The 20,217-nt window shown below is 34.5% G+C and overlaps 2 protein-coding genes and 1 pseudogene across 2 annotated transcripts in view; 1 reads left to right on the top strand and 2 right to left on the bottom strand.

Moving 5' to 3' along the window:
• CCDC73 (coiled-coil domain containing 73) overlaps window positions 1–1,253 on the bottom strand; it is a 64,640-nt gene extending 63,387 nt beyond the window's left edge. The window contains exon 1 of the mRNA XM_054512000.2: window positions 1,237–1,253. Within this exon, the coding sequence (XP_054367975.2) occupies window positions 1,237–1,239 (3 nt within the window). The 5' untranslated portion in view covers window positions 1,240–1,253. The remainder of the gene's footprint in view (window positions 1–1,236) is intronic.
• Window positions 1,254–2,769: 1,516 nt separating this feature from the next.
• Window positions 2,770–3,614, top strand: LOC123857258 (protein SET-like; annotated as a pseudogene).
• Window positions 3,615–7,305: 3,691 nt separating this feature from the next.
• LOC135362328 (coiled-coil domain-containing protein 73-like) overlaps window positions 7,306–20,217 on the bottom strand; it is a 143,167-nt gene continuing 130,255 nt past the window's right edge. The window contains exons 6-10 of the mRNA XM_064576619.1: window positions 16,067–16,138; window positions 14,358–14,393; window positions 13,359–13,433; window positions 11,342–11,392; window positions 7,306–7,365 (exon numbers count right to left, since the gene is read on the bottom strand). Of these exons, the coding sequence (XP_064432689.1) occupies window positions 7,306–7,365; window positions 11,342–11,392; window positions 13,359–13,433; window positions 14,358–14,393; window positions 16,067–16,138 (294 nt within the window). The remainder of the gene's footprint in view (window positions 7,366–11,341; window positions 11,393–13,358; window positions 13,434–14,357; window positions 14,394–16,066; window positions 16,139–20,217) is intronic.

Raw genomic sequence — 20,217 nt, 5'->3', positions numbered from 1 at the left:
CTATAAAATATCATTTTAGAAGGTTTTTAAGAGGTTGTCATTCACATTAACAAAATACTCAGAAATGACTAAAAACTTGTTTTCATTTTTTCTAAGACTCTAAGTATCTGTTTGATGAAATTTTAAAGTGGAATAAAATAGAACACATTTTATGTTGCCTTTGATCTTTAACTTGTAGCCTTATCTCCCAGGTCAGAGGGCACATTATTCAATTTCACTATATTTTGTGTAAAACCACTGTAGCGTTGAAGATGACTTTCAGTACAAATGTCATGGTACTTAAAGCTAAACCAGAATCTAGTTTTTCAGCTTAATTAAAATCATAGTTTAAAATAGTCTGACAATATTATCTTTATTCTTTCCAGTTGAACAGCAACAGAATTTTCGCATCTTTTATTTAATCAAGCTTAGCAATCTTTCTAAGCCTCTTTTATTTTCTAACACATCAAAAACAATTTCACGAAGCAAAACAGTTACTTTATTTTTCTGTATTTAATGAGAAGTGATCTCTCATTTCTTACTTCTCATACATACAATATATAAACTTCACTCAAAAATTACTTTTACTTGTCTTACAGTCTGCTCCAAAGAAGGAAGACTGAAATAGCATAAGTCCATCCAAAAGGCCCTCAGAAGATTTAAGTGGATATGGGAGAATTGTGCTCAATCAAAAATAGAGAAAAAAATCCTTCTGAATCAAATAGGGATAGGAAGAGAGAATATCAAAGTAAATATTCCATATTATGCTATAAAAATGTAAATATTAGTTTTTAATATACTATAGAAGAGGAAGGCACAACAAACACTTGTTGAATGACAAAGAATGAGTACCATACATATCCCAAGTGTCATATTCAAATGCAACTTTGTATTATTTTAAATTTTCAGGCAATCATTAATAACTACATGTTTGCATAAATACCTAGAAAAGATAATAAAATAATAGGTTTTGTTGTTCTTATTTCCTTGTTCTTTGATATTAAAATAAGCCCTCTACCAATAATGGGAACTGGGTTAAATTTATTTTGTAATATGTAAACACTATGTAATCCAGAAATAAATTTGTGAAGTAAATTCATTTAAGCTATACTTGAAACTGTAATTCAGTCCTTTAAAGGGAATATTAATACCCAGTTTCAACTTATTTTAATATAAATGCCACATTTATATTGACAAAGACACTACAACATTATGTGCTAATCTGGGGAGCGGGTGTATATTTTGTAATCTCCTTACCATTTCACTTACTTTCTTCTGTAAAGAATATTTAGAAACCTTGAAAAAACAAAGAGAAAATTCATTATAATTCTGCACTTATCTGTTATCCTCCTGATATTAAAATTGTATGCTATAAAATGTGGTGTTTATTTCCTATGCACTATTTTTTCCTTGGGACATTTTTTTCAAGATGTTATTTACCATAACTTTCTTCTGTATAACAGAAACAATATATTCACTAATTATTCAACACATATTTATGGAGCACCTACTATATACCAGTCACTTTCCTTAGGACTCTGGGATACAGCACTGAACTAAACAAATCCCTGACCTTTAGAAGCTTTCTGTCTCGTGGGGGTACTGGTAGACAGACAATAAAATATAGGTAAAAAGTACAAAGGTTAGAGAGTGACAACTACTACGAAGGAAAATAAAGCAAGCAGAATAGCAAGAGCAGTCCAGGAGAGTTTGTTACTTAGTATCAGCTCTTCATTGAAGAAAATTTGATAAAATGAAAAAGCATAGGGTAAAAAGTTTTAAACAAACCATCTCACAACCCAGAAATAACAATCATTAATACTTTGATACTTCCAGTTATTTTTCTATGCATTTATACTTTAAAAGAGATCCAGTGGGGAGGGAATAATAATATATGTACTATTTTGTGACCCATTTTTACTTAATATATGACAAGCACCTTTTTATGACAAATTAATCTACAATGCAACTTTTTAATGATTACATAGTATTCCACTGTTTAACTTAATACCATAGTTTACCAAATCACTCTCATTTTTGTAGGTTTACCCAGTTTGCAGTTTTATGACACTATTGTGAAATAAACATGCTTGTACCAAGAACTATAGTTACTCATTTTAGCAGAATAAATTCCAAGAAGCAGAATTCCTAGTATTTGTTCCTTTTCATAGACTTTTAACAATTCTTACATAGTCCTCTAGAATGGGTGACCAAGTTAAACTCCAAACAGCTGTGGATGAATGCTCATTTTCTTAAACTGTTTATATTTGTTAAATTTTAAGCAAAAATAATTACTTCACATTTCCTATTCTGAAATCAATCTAGCCTTCTGCCTTGAATAAGCTGATAATTTTATTTCATTTTGTGGAATAGGTCATAGGTGATTTATTTCTTCAACAAATACTGAATGCATACTATAAGTAAAGCATTAATATACACAATGGGGGTACAATACTGAACCAAAAAAAATCCTGTCCAGATTAAACTCTGCTTTTCTGATTGTAGAAAATAACCAATAAAAATAAGTTTAAATACATGATCTATTAAATATTGATAAGCACTAAAGAAAAATAAATCAAGGAAGGAGATTACGTAAGATGCCCAAAAAAATCCTTTCCGAGATGGCATCTCTTGAGTCAAGACTTGATAGGAGTGAGGAAGACAATTTCAGCAACTGCAAAGGCCCTAAGGTAGGACAACATTTGGAGTGTTTGTAGAACAACAAGAAAGAGTAACTGGAGCTTCTTGCAGACATGTGTCTGCCCTTGTTTCATGGGCTTTCTGCACAGCATGACCCCCAAACACCAGTCTTTGATCCTGCCTCAAACAAAGAAACTGAGACTACCTCCTGCCCCCAAGCCAGAGGTGACATTGATCTCTCATCACTTGCTGAAGGGAGAAACAGAACAGCAAGAAGCAATTGAACATATTGATGAAGTACAAGATGAAATAGACAGACTTAATGAACAAGCCAGTGAGGAGATTTTGAAAGTAGAACAGAAATATAACAAACTCCACCAACGATTTTTTCAGAGATTGGAATTGATTGCCAAAATCCCAAATTTGGGGCTAACAACATTTGTCAATGATCCACAAGTATCTGTACTGTTTGGAAGGAAGATGAAGAGGCACTGCATTATTTGACAAGAGTTAAAGTGACATAATTTGAAGATACTAAATCAGGTTACAGAATAAATTTTTATTTTGATGAAAACCCTTACTTTGAAAATAAAGTTCTCTCCAAAGAATTTCATCTGCATGAGAGTGGTGATCCATCTTCAAAGTCCACTGAAATCAAATTGAAATCTGGAAAGGATCTGATGAGACGTTCAAGTCAAACACAGAATAAAGCCAGCAGGAAGAGACAGCCTGAGAAACCAGAGAGCTTGTGCATCTGGTTTACTGACCATTCTGATGAAGGTGCAGATGAGTTAGGAGAGGTCATCGAAGATGATATTTGGCCAAATCCATTACAGTACTATTTGGTTCCTGATATGGATGATGAAGAAGGGGAAGGAGAAGACAATGATGATGAAGGATTGGAAGATATTGATGAAGGAGATGAGGATGAAGGTGAAGAAGATGAAGATGATGATGAGGGGGAAGAAAAAGATGATGAAGGAGAAGATGACTAATGAAACACTGATGGATTCCAACCTTCCTTTTTGAATTTTCTCTAGTCCCTGGGAGCAAGCTGCAGTCTTTCTCCCCCCTCCTCTTGTGCTTATTTGCCCTGTTTTTTGAAGTCTCTTCTCTCTCTTTATACCATGGTTCTCAACTTATTTTGGAGGGAAATACCTTGAGCAGAATACACTGGGAAAAGAATCTCTCCCCCTTTCGATTCCAAATTCATTTTTTTATCATTCTTTTTTTAATTTTATTATGTTATAATCACCATACATTACATCATTAGCTTTTGATGTAGTGTTCCATGATACATTATTTGCGTGTAACACCCAGTGCTCCATTCAATACATGCCCTCTTTAATACCCATCACCAGGCTAACCCATCCCCCCACCCCCCTCCCCTCTAGAACCCTCAGTTTGTTTCTCAGAGTCCATAGTCTCTCATGGTTCATCTCCCCCTGTGATTTACCCCCCTTCATTTTTCCCTTCCTACTATCTTCTTCTGTTTTTTAACATATAATGTATTATGTTTCAGAGGTACAGGTCTGTGATTCAACAGTCTTACACAATTCACAGCGCTTACCAGAGCACATAACCTCCCCAGTGTCTATCACCCAGCCACCCCATCCTTCCCACCCCCCACCACTCCAGCAACCCTCAGTTTGTTTCCTGAGATTAAGAATTCCTCATATCAGTGAGGTCATATGATACATGTCTTTCTCTGATTGACTTATTTCACTTAGCATAATACCCTCCTGTTCCATCCACGTCGTTGCAAATGGCAAGATTTCATTCCTTTTGATGGCTGCATAATATTCCATTGTATATATATACCACATCTTCTTTATCCATTCATCTGTCGATGGACATCTTGGCTCTTTCCATAGTTAGGCTATTGTGGACATTGCTGCTATAAACATCGGGGTGCACGTACCCCTTCAGATCACTACATTTGTATCTTTGGGGTAAATACCCAGTAGTGCAATTGCTGGGTCATATGGTAGCTCTATTTTCAACTTTTTGAGGAACCTCCATACTGTTTTCCAGAGTGGCTACACCAGCTTGCATTCCCACCAACAGTGTAGGAGGGTTCCCCTTTCTCTACATCCCTGCCAACATCAGTCGTTTCCTGACTTGTTAATTTTACCCATTCTGACTGGTGTGAGGTGGTATCTCATTGAGGTTTTGATTTGGATTTCCCTGATGCTGAGCGATGTGGAGCACTTTTTCATGTGTCTGTTGGCCATTTGGATGTCTTCTTTGGAAAAATGTCTATTCATGTCTTCTGCTCATTTCTTGATTGGATTATTTGTTCTTTGGGTGTTGAGTTTGATAAGTTCTTTATAGATTTTGGATACTAGCCCTTTATCTGATATGTCATTTGCAAATATCTTCTCCCATTCTGTCAGTTGTCTTTTGGTTTTGTTGACTGTTTCCTCTGGTGTGCAAAAGCTTTTTATCTTGATGAAGTCCCAATAGTTCATTTTTGCCCTTGCTTCCCTTGCCTTTAGCAATGTTTCTAGGAAGAACTTGCTGCAGCTGAGGTCGAAGAGGTTGCTGCCTGTGTTCTCCTCTAGGATTTTGATGGACTCCTGTCTCACATTTAAGTCTTACAACCATTTTGAGTCTATTTCTCTGCGTGGTGTAAGGAAATGGTCCAGTTTCATTCTTCTGCATGTGGCTGTCCAATTTTCCCAACACCATTTGTTGAACAGACTGTCCTTTTTCCATTGGACATTCTTTCCTGCTTTCTCGAAGATTAGTTGACCGTAGAGTTGAGGGTCCATTTCTGGGCTCTCTATTCTGTTCCATTGATCTATGTCTCTGTTTTTGTGCCAGTACCATACTGTCTTGATGATGACAGCTTTGTAATAGAGCTGGAAGTCCAGAATTGTGATGCCACCAGCTTTGCTTTTCTTTTTCAACATTCCTCTGGCTATTTGGGGTCTTTTCTGGTTCCACACAAATTTTAGGATTATTTGTTCCATTTCTTTGAAAAAAGTGGATGGTATTTTGATAGGGATTGTTTTGAATGTGTAGACTGCTCTAGGTAGCATTGACATCTTCACAATATTTGTTCTTCCAATCCATGAGCATGGAACATTTTTCCACTTCTTTGTGTCTTCCTCAATTTCTTTCATGAGTATTTTATAGTTTTTTGAGTACAGATTCTTTGCCTCTTTGGTTAGATTTATTCCTAGGTATCTTATGGTTTTGGGTGTATTTGTAAATGGGATCGACTCTTTAATTTCTCTTTCTTCCGTCCAAATTCATTTTTATCCCTTCCTGTCACAACAAAATTTTATGGAATCAAGACCCCTGTGCTCTGTGGGAAAAAAGAAAAATCTTCTGCTCCCTTAGCCCTGTGTAGTAGTGCATAGAATTCTAACTTTTCCTCCTTTCTCTGTATATTGGGCTCAGAGATTACACTGTGTCTCTATGTAAATATGGACAGTTAGCACTTACCAACATGTATCTACTTTCTGTTGTTAAAAAAAAAAAAAGAAAAAAACTTTAAAAATGGGGTTACAGAACGTCAGCAAAAGGTAAGTTTGAGATGGTTAGGTAGGTTAAGTGGGGATTTTGACAACATTGTCTTCTCCTTTGGCATGTTTAATTGTGATGTTTAACGACACCCTGCAGTTTAAGTTGACACTTTTAAAATAAAATTCTCTCCTAATGATGACTTGAGTCCTGCCACTCAATGGGAGAATGAGCAGAACCTGTAGGATCTTATTTGGAATTGACATTCTCTACCATAATTTTGTTCCTGTTTATTTTTAAATTTCTTCTTGTTTCTCTGGAAAGGAAAGATGATGCTCAGTTTTAAACATTAAAAGTGTACAAGTTGCTCTGTTACAATAAAATTAAATGTGTACACACACACACAAAAGAAAAACAAGAAAGCCAATATAGCTGCAAGGGAACAAGCAAGGGGAAGAACAGCAATAGAGGAGTTCAGAGAAAAGTAGGAGGCAAGGGGGGCAATTCATTGTCGGTCTTGCAATGCATGATATAGATTTAGGTTTTTACACTGACTGAGACAGGAAGACATTGAAAAGTTCCAAGCACAAGTATAACATACCCTGACTTGCTTTTTTAAAGGGTCACTCTGTTGACACTAACAGGGGACACAGGTGGAAGCAGGAAAACCACTTAATAAGCTATTGTCATAATCCAGATGAAAGGATAATGAAGAGGACTAGAGTTTCAATAATGCATATAGTGAGAAGTGGTCAGATTCTGGATATACTCTGAGGGGAATGCTGAAAAAATTTGCAACAGGAAAAAAAGGGAACCATAATTAATGAGGAAAGAAAAGACAAAGAAGTTTTCAGGAGGGAGATATTTTCTAAAACAAAAAAATCATGTTCATGGTTTTGAATATATCAAATTTCATGTCAATCCAGGTGGGATTTGGGGCTGGAGATATATATTTGAAAGTCCTTTGCACATAGATCCCAACTGAAAGACATGAGATGGTATGAGATCAGAGTATTTTTTTAAGTTTATTTATTTATTTATTATTTATTTGACAGAGAGAGACAGCAAGAGCAGGAACACAAGCAGGGGGACGGGGAGAAGGAGAAGCAGGCTTCCCGCCGAGCAGGGAGCCTGACGTGGGGCTCAACCCGGGACCCTGGGATCATGACCTGAGCCAAAGGCAGACACTTAAATGACTGAGCCACCCAGGCGTCCCTAGATCAGAGTATTTTTTGAAGCATACAGACAAAAGAAAAGTAAAAGGGTAGAAGTCATCTAGAAAAAAAAAAAAAGAGGAAAACAAACTTCAGAACACTTTCACTCTAATCCTGAATTTATTATTTGCTAATGTAATATTTAATTTTATGTGGCTACTTGACTGGAACAAAAGGTGCCCAGATTAAACATTTCTGGGTGTGTCTGTGAGGGTGTTTCTGGGTGACATCAGCATCTGAGGCAGTGGAATCAGTAAAGTAGATTGTGGCACTTCTCTGCTTCCATAGTTGGGTAACCCAATCCCTCATAATAAATCTCTTCCTATATGTATATACTATTGATTCTGTTTCACTGAAGAACCTTCACTAACATAGCTACCATTTGCCAAAGGTAAAACTCATACATCTAGAGCAAATTTACAAAATTCTTTCAAGTCACTGTTCTTCACACATTAACACCTCTGCATTTAATTCTTTCTGAATCATGATTCACAGCTACATTTTATCAACATCTCTAGAGCATTTCCCACCTTAAAAAGCTACAACATAGTTACATTCCTATGAAACAGAAATAGAATTTGAAAGTAATATAACTAGACTCACATGAAATCTTTTTATGGAAGCTATTATATATAATGACTTTTTTTCATTCTAAAATTACATAGAAGTGGATTATAGTATAAGATACAAGCATCTTTCCAATACAGAAACAAAACTATACTGACACTAATTAATTTATTAAGTATAGAAGACAATTTCAAAGATAAAGTACAAATGTCTCCCTATTATAGTTATCCCTCACTTTATGAAAAATTTTATAAAAAGCTGACTATAAAATACATTTCTTTACAGCAAACCTTATTTTCCCATTAATTTTCTATTAACTGGCTTTATATTATTTGGGACTGTAGTAAGGAACTATCAGTTTCCCTTTTGTAGACCTTGTTATTGTTTACATGTTTTTAGTGAACGGCCATTACAATTTTTAATTTTAGGGCACCTGGGTGGCTCAGTCATTAAGCGTCTGCCTTCAGCTCAGGTCATGATCCCAGGGTCCTGGAATAGAGCCCTGCATCGGGCTCCCTGCTCTGCAGGAAGCCTGCTTCTCCGTCTCCCACTCCCCCTGCTTGTGTTCCTTCTCTCGCTGTGTCTCTGTCAAATAAATAAATAAAATCTTAAAAAAAAAAAAAAAGAACTTCTAAAACTCAACACCCCCAAAACAAATAATCCAATTAAAATATGGGCAGAAGACATGAAAGACATTTCTCCAAAGAAGTCATACAGATGGCCAACAGACACATGAAAAGATGCTCAACAGCACTATTATCAAGGAAAGGCCAATCAAAACTACAATGAGATATCACCTCACACCTGTGAAAACAGCTAAAATCAAAAACACAAGTAACAACAAGTGTTGGGGAGGGTGTGGAGAAAAGAGAACACTCATGCACTGTTGGTGGGAACACAAACTGGTGCAGCCACTATGGAAAACAGTATGGAGGTTCCTCAAAAATTAAAAAGAGAACTACCCTATGATTTAGAAATCACATTATTGGGTATTTACCCCAAAAATACAAAAACACTAGTTCAAAGGGATATATGCACCCCAATGTTTATAGCTATGTTACAATAGCCAAACTATGGAAGCAGCCCAAGTGTCCATTGACTGATGAATGGGTAAAGAAGATGTGGTATATATATATAATGGAATATTATTCAGCTATAAAAAAGAATGAAATCTTGTCATTTGCAACGACATAGTTGGAGCTAGACTGTACAATGCTACGCAGAATAATTCAATCAGGGAAAGACAAATACCATATCATCTCACTTGCATGTGAAATTTAAGAAACAAAACAAACAAGCAAAGTTTAAAGAGAAAGAGAGAGAGGCAAACCACGAAAAAGACTGTTAACTATAGAGAATAAACTGATGGTTACCAGAGGGAAGGTGGGTGGGGGGATGAGTGAAATAGGTGATGGTGATTAAGGGGTGCATCTGTCATGTATGGTGATTAAGGGGAGCACTGAGTGATGTATGGAATTGCTGAATCACCATGTTGTACACCCGAAACTAATATAACACTGTATGTTAACTATACTGGAATTAAAATAAAATTTAAAAAGAAGCTGAGTAAGGTGAGGAGGGCAACCCTGAAAAAGGGCAACGCAGTTCATGGTGTCAGAGTCTAAGCAGGGAAAAGAGGGCATCTATATTAGGAAGGAAGCCATGGCAAAATGGTAAACTGGTTGAATACAGGGTAGTTTATCAAAGAAGTAAATATATTAAGGATAAAGAATGGCGCATTTCTCACTGTAAGAGGAAAGAAATGTATAAATACAGAAAGGAAATAAACTAAAATTAACCTTGTGGTTTTGTATTAAAATTGGAGGTAATGTGAATTCATGGTTTTTGATATACATAGGTTGTTAGGGAAATAAACATTATAAATTATAAATAAACAAATTATATTTGTGTGTATATAAATACATACGTAGATCTCTGTCCACCAAGAAAGTCTGAGAGCAGTGATTTATCAATAGTAATTAGTACAATAGTGCCCAGATCTTTGCTTCTACATACCATTTTCCACTAAAAGGAACCAGGGCAACATGGGATTCATTCCAGTGCAAGGTCAAGTAAATTACAAAATGATTCTGGCACATTTTGCTTTTATCTAAAAGCAGGAAAATGCTGAAAGAATGAAGACATATCTAAAGGACTCAGTAATCAGTTTTATGGACTTCCACTAGCCAAATCAAGGATAATTTGAGCAACAAAATAAATGATAGTCATAGATTTTAATCCACTGAAAAAATCTGTAAGTCTACACTGATATAAAAAAATAAACGAATATAGTAAAAGTTTGGTGAGAAATATTTACATAATTTCAAAGTATCTCCTTAAAAAATACTGATTACAAAGGGGAAAAGAGTACCTTTACAATGGAGAAATCTGTCTGATACTACCTTACAAATGATCAAACTGAACATCACCAATAGTGAAAATGAAATCATGAACTATCTGATAGGATTTGATTATAAGAACAAGACCTTTCTTCTGTAATATTACTGCCAAAGATATACAACGAATTCTAATCATGAGGAAACATCATTATAAACAGACATTGAGAGACATTCTACAAAATAACTGTATGTAATCTTTAAGAGTGTCAAAGTCACAAAAATTACTCAAAGATTGAGGAACTAGTCTAGATAAAAGAAATTAAAGAAGACAAATAAATGCAACACAGGGTTTCAAACTGGATCTTTTGGCTATAAAACACCTTATTAAGATAACTAGTAAAACCTTATTGGGGCATGAGAATTAGATTATAATTATGTGTCAATGTTAACTTACTGATTTTGATGGTAGGAGAATGTCCTTGATTGTAGGAAAGATAAACTATAGTTTTGGGGGTAGTAGAGTATCAGACTGGCATACCACTCTTAAATCATTCAGGAAAAAATAAGTTCTTTATATTGTATTTCCAACATCTCTGTAAGTTTATGATTCTCTAAACTATAGAAGTATTCAAATGTCTAACAATTCCTCATGGATAAATGTACACACTACAGCAATTTAATTCCCTTTGTCACTGTGGCTAAGTAAGGCCTAATAAAATTGTGTTTCAATGGTACAAACAATACATTATGTATTAAATACACCCTCAGTTCTGTAGGAGTAATTACTATCTTAATTTATAAATTCAGTAAGTTTAAAATTTAGTGAAATAACATGACATCATAAAACTACAGAGCTTAAAATCTGACAGGTCATTACTCATAATCCAACTTTTACCACCTTCCATCTATGCTCTCTTATTCATGCCGCTTCTGGGTGGGTGAATGAAGACCTCTCCCCAAATTCCTTACTCCTGACATCCAGAGTAATGTAGATACATTACTGGTTCATGAAATGATCTTGTTTAGGAAATTCTTTTTTTGTTTGTTTGTTTGTTTGGGAAATTCTGATGTTTTTAATTTCTTCCTTTCACCTGAAGGAAAATTGAGGCTCAGGAAGACAAAGTGTCTTACCACAGGATCATGTAATAAGTCATTAATAGGAAAAAACAGTTTACTTAAAACCTATAGATAGAAAACGCAACAAAATCAGGAAAATACATGTATAAAAATAAATTCAATACAGAAATAGAAATCATTTTTAAAAGAACAAAAAAAAAATTCTAAGGAAATTTTAAAAGACAGATTAAGTGGAAAGACATCCTGTGTTCATGGATAGAAGGATATTGTGAAAATGTCCATATTATCCAAAGTGATCTACCAATTCAATGCAATCTATCAAAATCACAATGTTAATCTCTACAGAAACAAAAAAAAAATCCTAAAATTCATACAGAACCACGAAAGCCCCTAAAATCAGAAAATAATAGCTAAAGCAAACTTGAGCAAGATGAACAAAGCTAGAGGCATCAGGCCTCCAGATTTCAAAATATATTTCAAAGTTACAGTGATCAAAACAGTATGTTACTGGTATAAACAGACATACTGGTTAAATGGATCAGAATAGAGAGACCAGAAATCCATGCAACTACAGCTAACTGATCTTTAACAAGGGTACCAAGAATACACAATGGGGAAAAGATAATCCTCAATAACGGGTGTTAGAAAAATTGGAATACCCTCATGCAGAAGACAAATCAGATCCTTATCTCACACCATATACAAAATCTCATACTATATACAAAAATCAACTCAAAATGAATTAAAGACTTAAACATAAGACCTGAAACCATAAAACTACCAGAAGAAAAAACACAGGGGAAAAGCTCCTTCACATTAGCACAAGCAGTGATTTTTTGGATAGGACACTAAAAGCACAGGCAATAAAAGCAAAAATAGTCTACTAGAACTACATAAAACTAAAAAGCTTCTGCAAACAAAGGAAATAATCAATGGAGTGAAAAGGCAACCTATAATGGGAGAAACATTTGCAAACCATGTATCTGATTGGGGTTAATATCCAAAATATATTAGAAGCTCGTACACTCCATAGCAACAAAACAAAACCAATATAAAAATGGGCTGAGGACCAGAATAGACTTTTCTAGAAAGACATACAAATGGCCAACAGGTATATGAAAAGGCATTCAACATCACTAATCATCAGGGAAATGCAAATCAAACCCAAAGAGGTATCACCCTACACCTTTTAGAATGGCTATGACCAAAAAGACAAGAGATAACAAGATTGGTGAGGATATGAAGAAAAGGGAATCTTCTTACTACCTTAATCAACTAAAGAAAGTTTATCAGATGCTTAAACAAATCCACACTATGATGTGAATTACCTGATTAAGTGACCGTCAGGATTCTTCCATTGTAAAAATATATTTTGGTCTTTGTAATTATTGTTATCTATAGGGTGATAACTTCAAAATCATGTATTTCTCTCCTAACAACCTTTATTTTACTTTGTATCTCATTTTATTGCTTGTTTTCCCCCACCTTGAATGGAAGCTCCATAAAAGTAAAGATTTTTGTTCTTTTTATTCATTGCTATATCTCCAGTGGTTAGAACAGTGCTTGGCACACTGTAGACCTCAATAAATATATTTAACGAATCATCATTAGCTGTATGCCTCTGTATTCTATACGAGACTGCGAACAACCTAAAGGCAAATGTGATGTTTTTGTCATCTCTGTATTTGCAGAAAATAAGCACAGTACTTAACAAATAATCATGACTTGCTTAATGCTATTCTATTTTCACTTTTAACGACCACAGGTAATCAGTTCTAATACATAGGCCTGACTTGGTTTTTTTTATTTACAAAGTGTTAAAAATAACATATTTATTTAATTATATTACAGTAAGAAATAATGAAGCTATTTTAAGATTTCTTTTTAAAATAAAAGATGAGGAAAATCCTACTAATTTGAAATTCGAGGCTTTCAGGAAAAAGTTACTAAGTTATATGATATATGAATTTTTGTCAGCTTTGTTTGGCTAACTTACATGTTTAGTGGACATTTTAGTAATACAATGCTAAAATACCAAATTATTTTTTTAAGCAATACTAAGTTACTTTACCTGTAATGCTTTTAATGTTTCCTTCAATCCTTCTATTTCTTTTTCTTTTATTTCTGTAGCAAGCTGATATTTTCCCTTTAAGGAAAAAACTATAATTCAGTACTTTCCAATGTAAATGATATTATTAATGGGGAAAATACAAAAGCTCAAGAACCAAAACCTCTACTTTAAAACTAACACTTCACATCTTTAAACTTGGATCTGCACCACAACTTACCTTCCTAATGACTTCAAAATATCATGAACTTACAATAAGGCCTTTATAAGATTATAAATATCATGAAATGAAAATTATAACAAATCATTTTATCAGTGTAATATTATAACAAATATTTATGGAGGCTTCAGTGCATGATAATCATTTTATCAGGAGAGCCTTCCTGAGAATTTATGGACACTATATAATTATTTAATTCACACAGCTAGAATAAATATATTCTAATTAATAAGTTACAAGTATATTTGTCTTATAAAGATATGGGAGAATTTTTTAAAAGGCCTTTGTAAATAGTATGCTCATTCATAATAAAAACATGTATTAACAAATAATTAGAGAAAATATTTAATGCTAGGTGAATTTCTAGTTCAGAGTTGTATCTTCTTTCCTAATTGGTGTACATCCAGATGCAAATCATTTTAATGTTTATTTAAACAGGTAATTGAAAAAGCACTAAAAATATACTTAATAAAAACATTACAGTAGAACAGAAAAAACATTAATTTGGGGGCTGAAGAGAGAGCTGAGTTCTAGTCCCAACTTCGCCACTTCAGAATGAGAGCTTCAGCTTCAGCAAGTCATTTAATCTTGCTAGGCTTCAGTACTACCAACTGTAAAATGACAGAGGTAACATGATTTCCTTGGCTCTTTTCAATTTCTAAGATTTTAAGCAATTAACAGTCTCCATTAATCTATTGCTAATACTCCTTTTCATTGTGGTGAACAACTGATAATCAAATGCACTTAACTATGCTTTAAATTATTAAAAAATTAATAAATACCTTTTCTTCTTCCAAGGCACACATCTTCATTTGCAACTGATAAATAATTTTAAGAGTTAAAATACAGGTAAGTAAACTGTTAGCAGTGATTTACACTGGTCAGTGAGACTATAAAAATATTTTACATGTAATACAATGTGAATGTGCCGCCTTTACACTGAGAAAATAAAATAATAAAAGGCATAGAAGGTGGCAAAAAGCCAGTCACCAAAAGAAATGAACAATTTAATCACATGATTAGGGATACCAATGGTCCCTGAAAATTTAGTTTTTCCTTCCACGGGTTTTTTTTCAATGTTTCAATATTTGTCATCTACTCTTAAATAATATGTAATGTTTTCTGAAGGCACACTTTTATGAAATCAGTATCATTTGTATTAGCATTGACAGTATTTTCTGAAACTTTTTCAAAAAGATGCATGTAGCTGTCTCATAAATAAATATTGATATTTTAAAACAGAGTAACTAGGGTCAACATGCCAAAGAAAACTAATAGAATATTCTAAGCAACACAAGAATACTAGGTAAAATTACCAAGAAATAAAATTTTTCTTCGGAACTTCTCCATCTCATTTTCCACATCCCTCATTTACATTCAAGAATCAGGAAGAGGAGAGGAGTGGGGAGGGGAGGGGAAGGGAGGAAAAGAAACAAACAAAAACAAGAAAAAAAAAAAAGAGCCCAAGAGCATTTTCTCCATTACTCTTCAGATACCCAGATATTCTTATTTTGCCGAAAGTACCTTGTGACAAGAGACCTAGACTTGCCCTCTCCTAGAGAATACTATGTGGTATATTTGGCTTCTGCTTCCTTAGTCTTCATTTAAAACTCCCATAACTTTGGTGAGGCTAATCTCAGACTAAAAGGAAGAAAGTTTATCATCTGCTTAAACAAATCCACACTACAGTGTGAACTACAAATAACCTCAACCAACTAGTGATTTACCTTATATAGGTATATTTCTTTTTATGCATTTCTCTTTCTAAACATACACACTTGTATGGAGAAAAAGACAAAAGAGGGAAGGAAAAAGGAAGAAAACAATGGCGATGCTGGAATGACTATAAGAAAAAAATTTCTTGAGAATATTTTTCATGAGCACATTTCTTACACTTATATTTTCTAATGAGGGACTGAAGAGCAATTTGAGGTAGTAAAGAAGAGCTATAGAACTCAAAATTTAACTGAAGGAGTTGCTATTCATTTTTTTAAATCATATATATATATATATATATATATATATATATATATATATGTTTTTCTCTGCTCTTAGTTGCTGATAGTATTTATGAAGGGCTCAGTGCATGATAATCACATCTCATCCTTCACATCTCCCTCCTTCCACCTCAGCTTTTCATCAGCATTCTACTTCTGGCTTGGGTAAAGGAAGACAGCAGAAAAGGTAAGACCCTAGGATACTCTAATCCAAGGGATAAAGGGGAAAGGGAGAGAAAGAACAAGAGCACACACATCACTAACCTAATTTATTTAGGACAGATGAAAATACATCTCCAAGAAAACAGTTTTCCCAATTTCTCCCCTTAACTAACTCGTTCTACTACATGTCAGTTGTGATTCAAAATAACTTTATCTCCTGCTTCCATTAATACTCTTTTTGTCTTCAGTGAGTACGCCATAATACTCATATGGGGACAGGAGGGAGGTGAAATATTTGAAACTGTAGTTTTTGCCTATCCTTATGAAATTACCTGCTTTTTAAAAGCTGCCATTGCTTCTCTGTGTTGCTTTGCTAATGTTTCCTTTTGATTCTGAAGCGTTTCCTATTTTAAAAATTATGAAAAGTTAAAACATAAATTTGAGCAACTTTCAGTTTTAACTTTTAATTAGGTTCATAATTTAAATAAAAGTTAAACACTTATTGCACATATTATTGTATGCTCTTGAAATGCACTTCAAACCAATTCTATGATTTTTTTTTACCTGTCATGGATCAGCATACAATAATTATTCTTTCAGTTGCTTCTTCATGATAAAATGCATTTCTTTAAAATTTTAAACTCTAGGATGCCTGGGTGGCTCAGTTGGTTAAGCGACTGCCTTCGGCTCAGGTCACGATGCTGGAGTCCCGGATCAAGTCCCGCATCGGGCTCCCTGATTCGCTGGGGTGTCTGCTTCTCCCTCTCCCTCTGACACTCCCCTTTCCCATGCTCTCTCTCTCTCAAATAAATAAATAAAATCTTAAATAAATAAATAAATAAAATTTTAAACTCTAAACACGACTCAGGGTGCCTGGATGGCTCAGTCAGTTGAGCGTCCAACTCTTGATAACAGGCTCAGGTCATGATCTCAGGGTCATGCTGAGTTGACCTGAGATTCTCTCTCTGCCTCTCCCCCCACCCTGCTCGCATGCATGCACATGCTCTCTCTCTCTCAAATAAATAAATCTTTAAAACACACACACACACACACACACACTCTAAACATGGCTCACTCCAAAGCTTTCTTGAAGAAAATATTTTACCAAAAGTTATTAAAATTAGTAGTCTTAGTACACAAGACTATATATAGTCTTTTAGAGTTCCCAAAGAAACCCATTTTATTATCTAAGCACAAATGTTCACATGAGGACACAATTCTCTAAATTCACCAAAGTAATTTTTTTTATAAAATCAAAACCACCATAGGGCATTTTTTTTAAATCCACATATATGATTCCATTTCTTTTTTTTTCTTCTCTCCCCCACTTTTGATAGAAGTTGTGTGTTCTGTTCTTCAGATTCAAGATGACTTCAAACTTTTTTTCTATGTTTAGTGAATAATTCTCACACTTAAAAAAAAAATTAGATCTTCGAGTGTTTGTTATTTGACTCCGTGTTTCTAAATATATGTTGATTTACCAACTTAAAAATTTTATCTGATTTCTATTATGATAGTTGGGAGTTTGGCTTTCTTGTACAACCATTACCTAACATCTGCTCCCTCTATTCTTCCAACAGAGTTACATAAAAACTGTGACTTAAATCAATCTTCAGTATTTGTACTATCATGACTATGCAATTTTTACTCAAGGCTCAGCCATATAATATACCATAATTACAATTCTATCTAACAGAGCTTTTTGTTTTTTCTGAAGTTAGCAATTACTTTAAAATATTTTACTTCTTGGGGCGCCTGGCTGGCTCAGTCTGAAGAGCATATGATTCTTGGTCTCTGGGCATGAGTTTGAGCCCTGTTCTGGGCATAGAGATTACTAAAAAAAAATAAATAAAATAAACTTTAAAAAATATTTCAATTCTTACAGCTAATTTTAAAAAATAGTACTACCAGTTCCCAGATCTGTACCAATGGTTCATACTCTCAAATGAAAAAAAAAAAGAAGAAGAAGAATGGAAAAAGCAAAGTGAGGAGACCCCAAGAATGACAGGGAATCACAAAATGCACAAGAAACCAGACAGATTTAGAAAAGGTGTAGATGTTGGACAATATCTTTCAGAGGCTATTATCCAGTTTTCCATGAAAATAGATTAGATTCTAATCCACTCCTGCAAACAAGGAAAGAATTTATTGAGGACCTCAGGGGATAGGTTCTCTGAGGAGTACATTCTCAAGTAAATGTGACCTCTAGCTTCTCCTTACTTTTTGTGACCAGCCTTAAACCTGGAAATAGGAGATTTAATATGCAACAAAAACTGGAATGGGAAATGGCCCCATTACTAGATCTCAAATCCAGATTCAAAAAGCCTTTGACAAAAGCAGAATAAACTGGAGGCCTTACAGATAAAACAACTTAATGTTCCCACTCCAGTCATCAAGCACTGAAGGAGTGAGCCTCTTGGTAAAGGCACTTGTAGATACTTATTATAAACAGAAAGGGCACTGGGGAAAAACCTTCCTGAACTAGCTAAGAAAATGAAGGTGAAAAACATCAAGTGGGCAAATCAATGATACTGCTCTGAAGGCAAATCATGCACCCAACTTCCCATTTTATCCTCAAACTTGCAAAAAGAAATTTCTCTAAATATTAAAAGAAACTTTGCAAATTTTTTTAGTCATACCATTAATCCTGCCATCATCACATAACCTCTTCCTCAGAGTCCATGAGCTACTCAGATAGTGAATATCTCTAATAATCCAGAGATACTCCCCACTGTTTCAGTTTCCAACTGTTATCCCTGGATCCTCAAGTGAGACATATTATTTTCTCCTTTTTGACACCACACCCATTAGCATAAGAGAAAGGAATCTACTATGTAAACAGAACTGCAAAATTAAATTCTTCCCTGATTTTTTTTTTTTTAGATCCCTGAGGATTTTTCTATTGTAATCAGATCACAGCTAATCAATCAGATACTGACTTCCTGATACCTCTGTGTATGATCAAACCAAATTAAGACTTCTTTGAAGTGGTACTCTTTGTGGGCAAAATGTCGTACTGATATCAGCAGCAAACCTCTACTTAACTTTACATAATCTCTAAAACCAGAAGTTAAGAATTAAAGCCAATAGTCTAAAAGCCTAATAGAGAAAGGATCAATCACATTTTATACCAGTCTTTGAACACTGTTGTTTCCCAGTCAAGAAACCCAATGGGTGAAGATAAAGATCTGTTCAAGAAAAATAAATAAAATAACCGTGGCCCCAATTCTTTGTAGTACTGAGCCCAAATACTATTTTACCTTCAGTGCTATCTGACTCTACATATTTTACCACTGTAAATATACGTTCTGCTTTCTATAGTGTTCCTTTAGATCAAGATAGTGTGACCTGTTTGTTTTGTCCTGGGAAAGTCAACAATTTACCTGGATAGCTATGCCTCAGGGGTTTACTGAGGAACCTTAAGGAACTTAAATTTCTCTGTAACTCCACTCTTCTACAATACATGGGCAAGTCTTTGTTGTTCTAAAGATGAGGAGAGCTCTAACACTGACTCCATTTAACTGCTTACTGCTTTAGCTCAAAAAGGACATGAAAATTCCAAAGAAAGTTTAGAATTTTGTCAGAATAAAAAATGCCACCTTTATCATTCACTAATTTATCTTATGATCTGAATCTACTTCTAGACTCTATTACCTTCGGAGGAATACCTATCCATGTATGCTACACCAAGCTACCTTAATTACTACAGTTTATAATAATATATTTAAGAATCTAGTGTGATTATTTCGTCCTGTGCTTTTTCAAAAATTTCCCAGACACTCTTGTACGTTTATTTCCACATAAACCTTAGAACAGCTTAAGAACAGCAAACACACTCCTGGTATTGGATTGTATTAAACATACTGATTAACTTAAGGATTTGGATAACTTTATACTGTTGACTCTCTCTATCCAAAAATAAGATAGGACTTTACATTTTGAAATCTGCGTGGAGTTTCAGTTTATACTTAGTGTTTATCTGTTTTTTCTTTCTGCAGAGAGGTTCGATACCTTGGACCTCATAAAACCCAACTCTAGTTTTACTCCCATATTCTACACAACCTTGTGGGCCTGTCTGGTCTCAAAATTCCCATCACTTCTAGTTTGAGCTATCCTCTGTCACTTGAATTCTGATTCTGATATGTTACCTCCAACTTCCTATTTCAATATTGCCAAAGAGTGAAAAGAAGGGGGCCATAATTAAGATTTCAATTTTTAGCTATTAAGATTACTTTGGTGGAGAGGCATGAGAAGCACTATCAAAAGGGCTTCCGTATAAGTAAGTCTAGAGAGAGAATCAGATCTGATGATACTGGCGGTTGTTTTTTGTTTTTGTTTCTGTTTTAAGCAGGGTCCACACACAACATGGGGCTTGAACCATGACCCTGGGATCAAGAGTCACATGCTCTACCGACAAAACCAACCATGTGTCCCTCTGACACCGGGTTTTTTTAAATATTTGCTTACAGTATGTAATAACAGC

Source organism: Mirounga angustirostris, unplaced genomic scaffold (assembly GCF_029215605.1).
Source record: "Mirounga angustirostris isolate CCGP_5_RB_7025 unplaced genomic scaffold, mMirAng1.0.hap1 SCAF_13, whole genome shotgun sequence".
In the NCBI taxonomy this organism is placed as follows: domain Eukaryota; kingdom Metazoa; phylum Chordata; class Mammalia; order Carnivora; family Phocidae; genus Mirounga; species Mirounga angustirostris.
The sequence above is the reverse complement of the archived record's forward strand: the minus strand, read 5'-3'. Positions and strand labels throughout refer to the sequence as shown.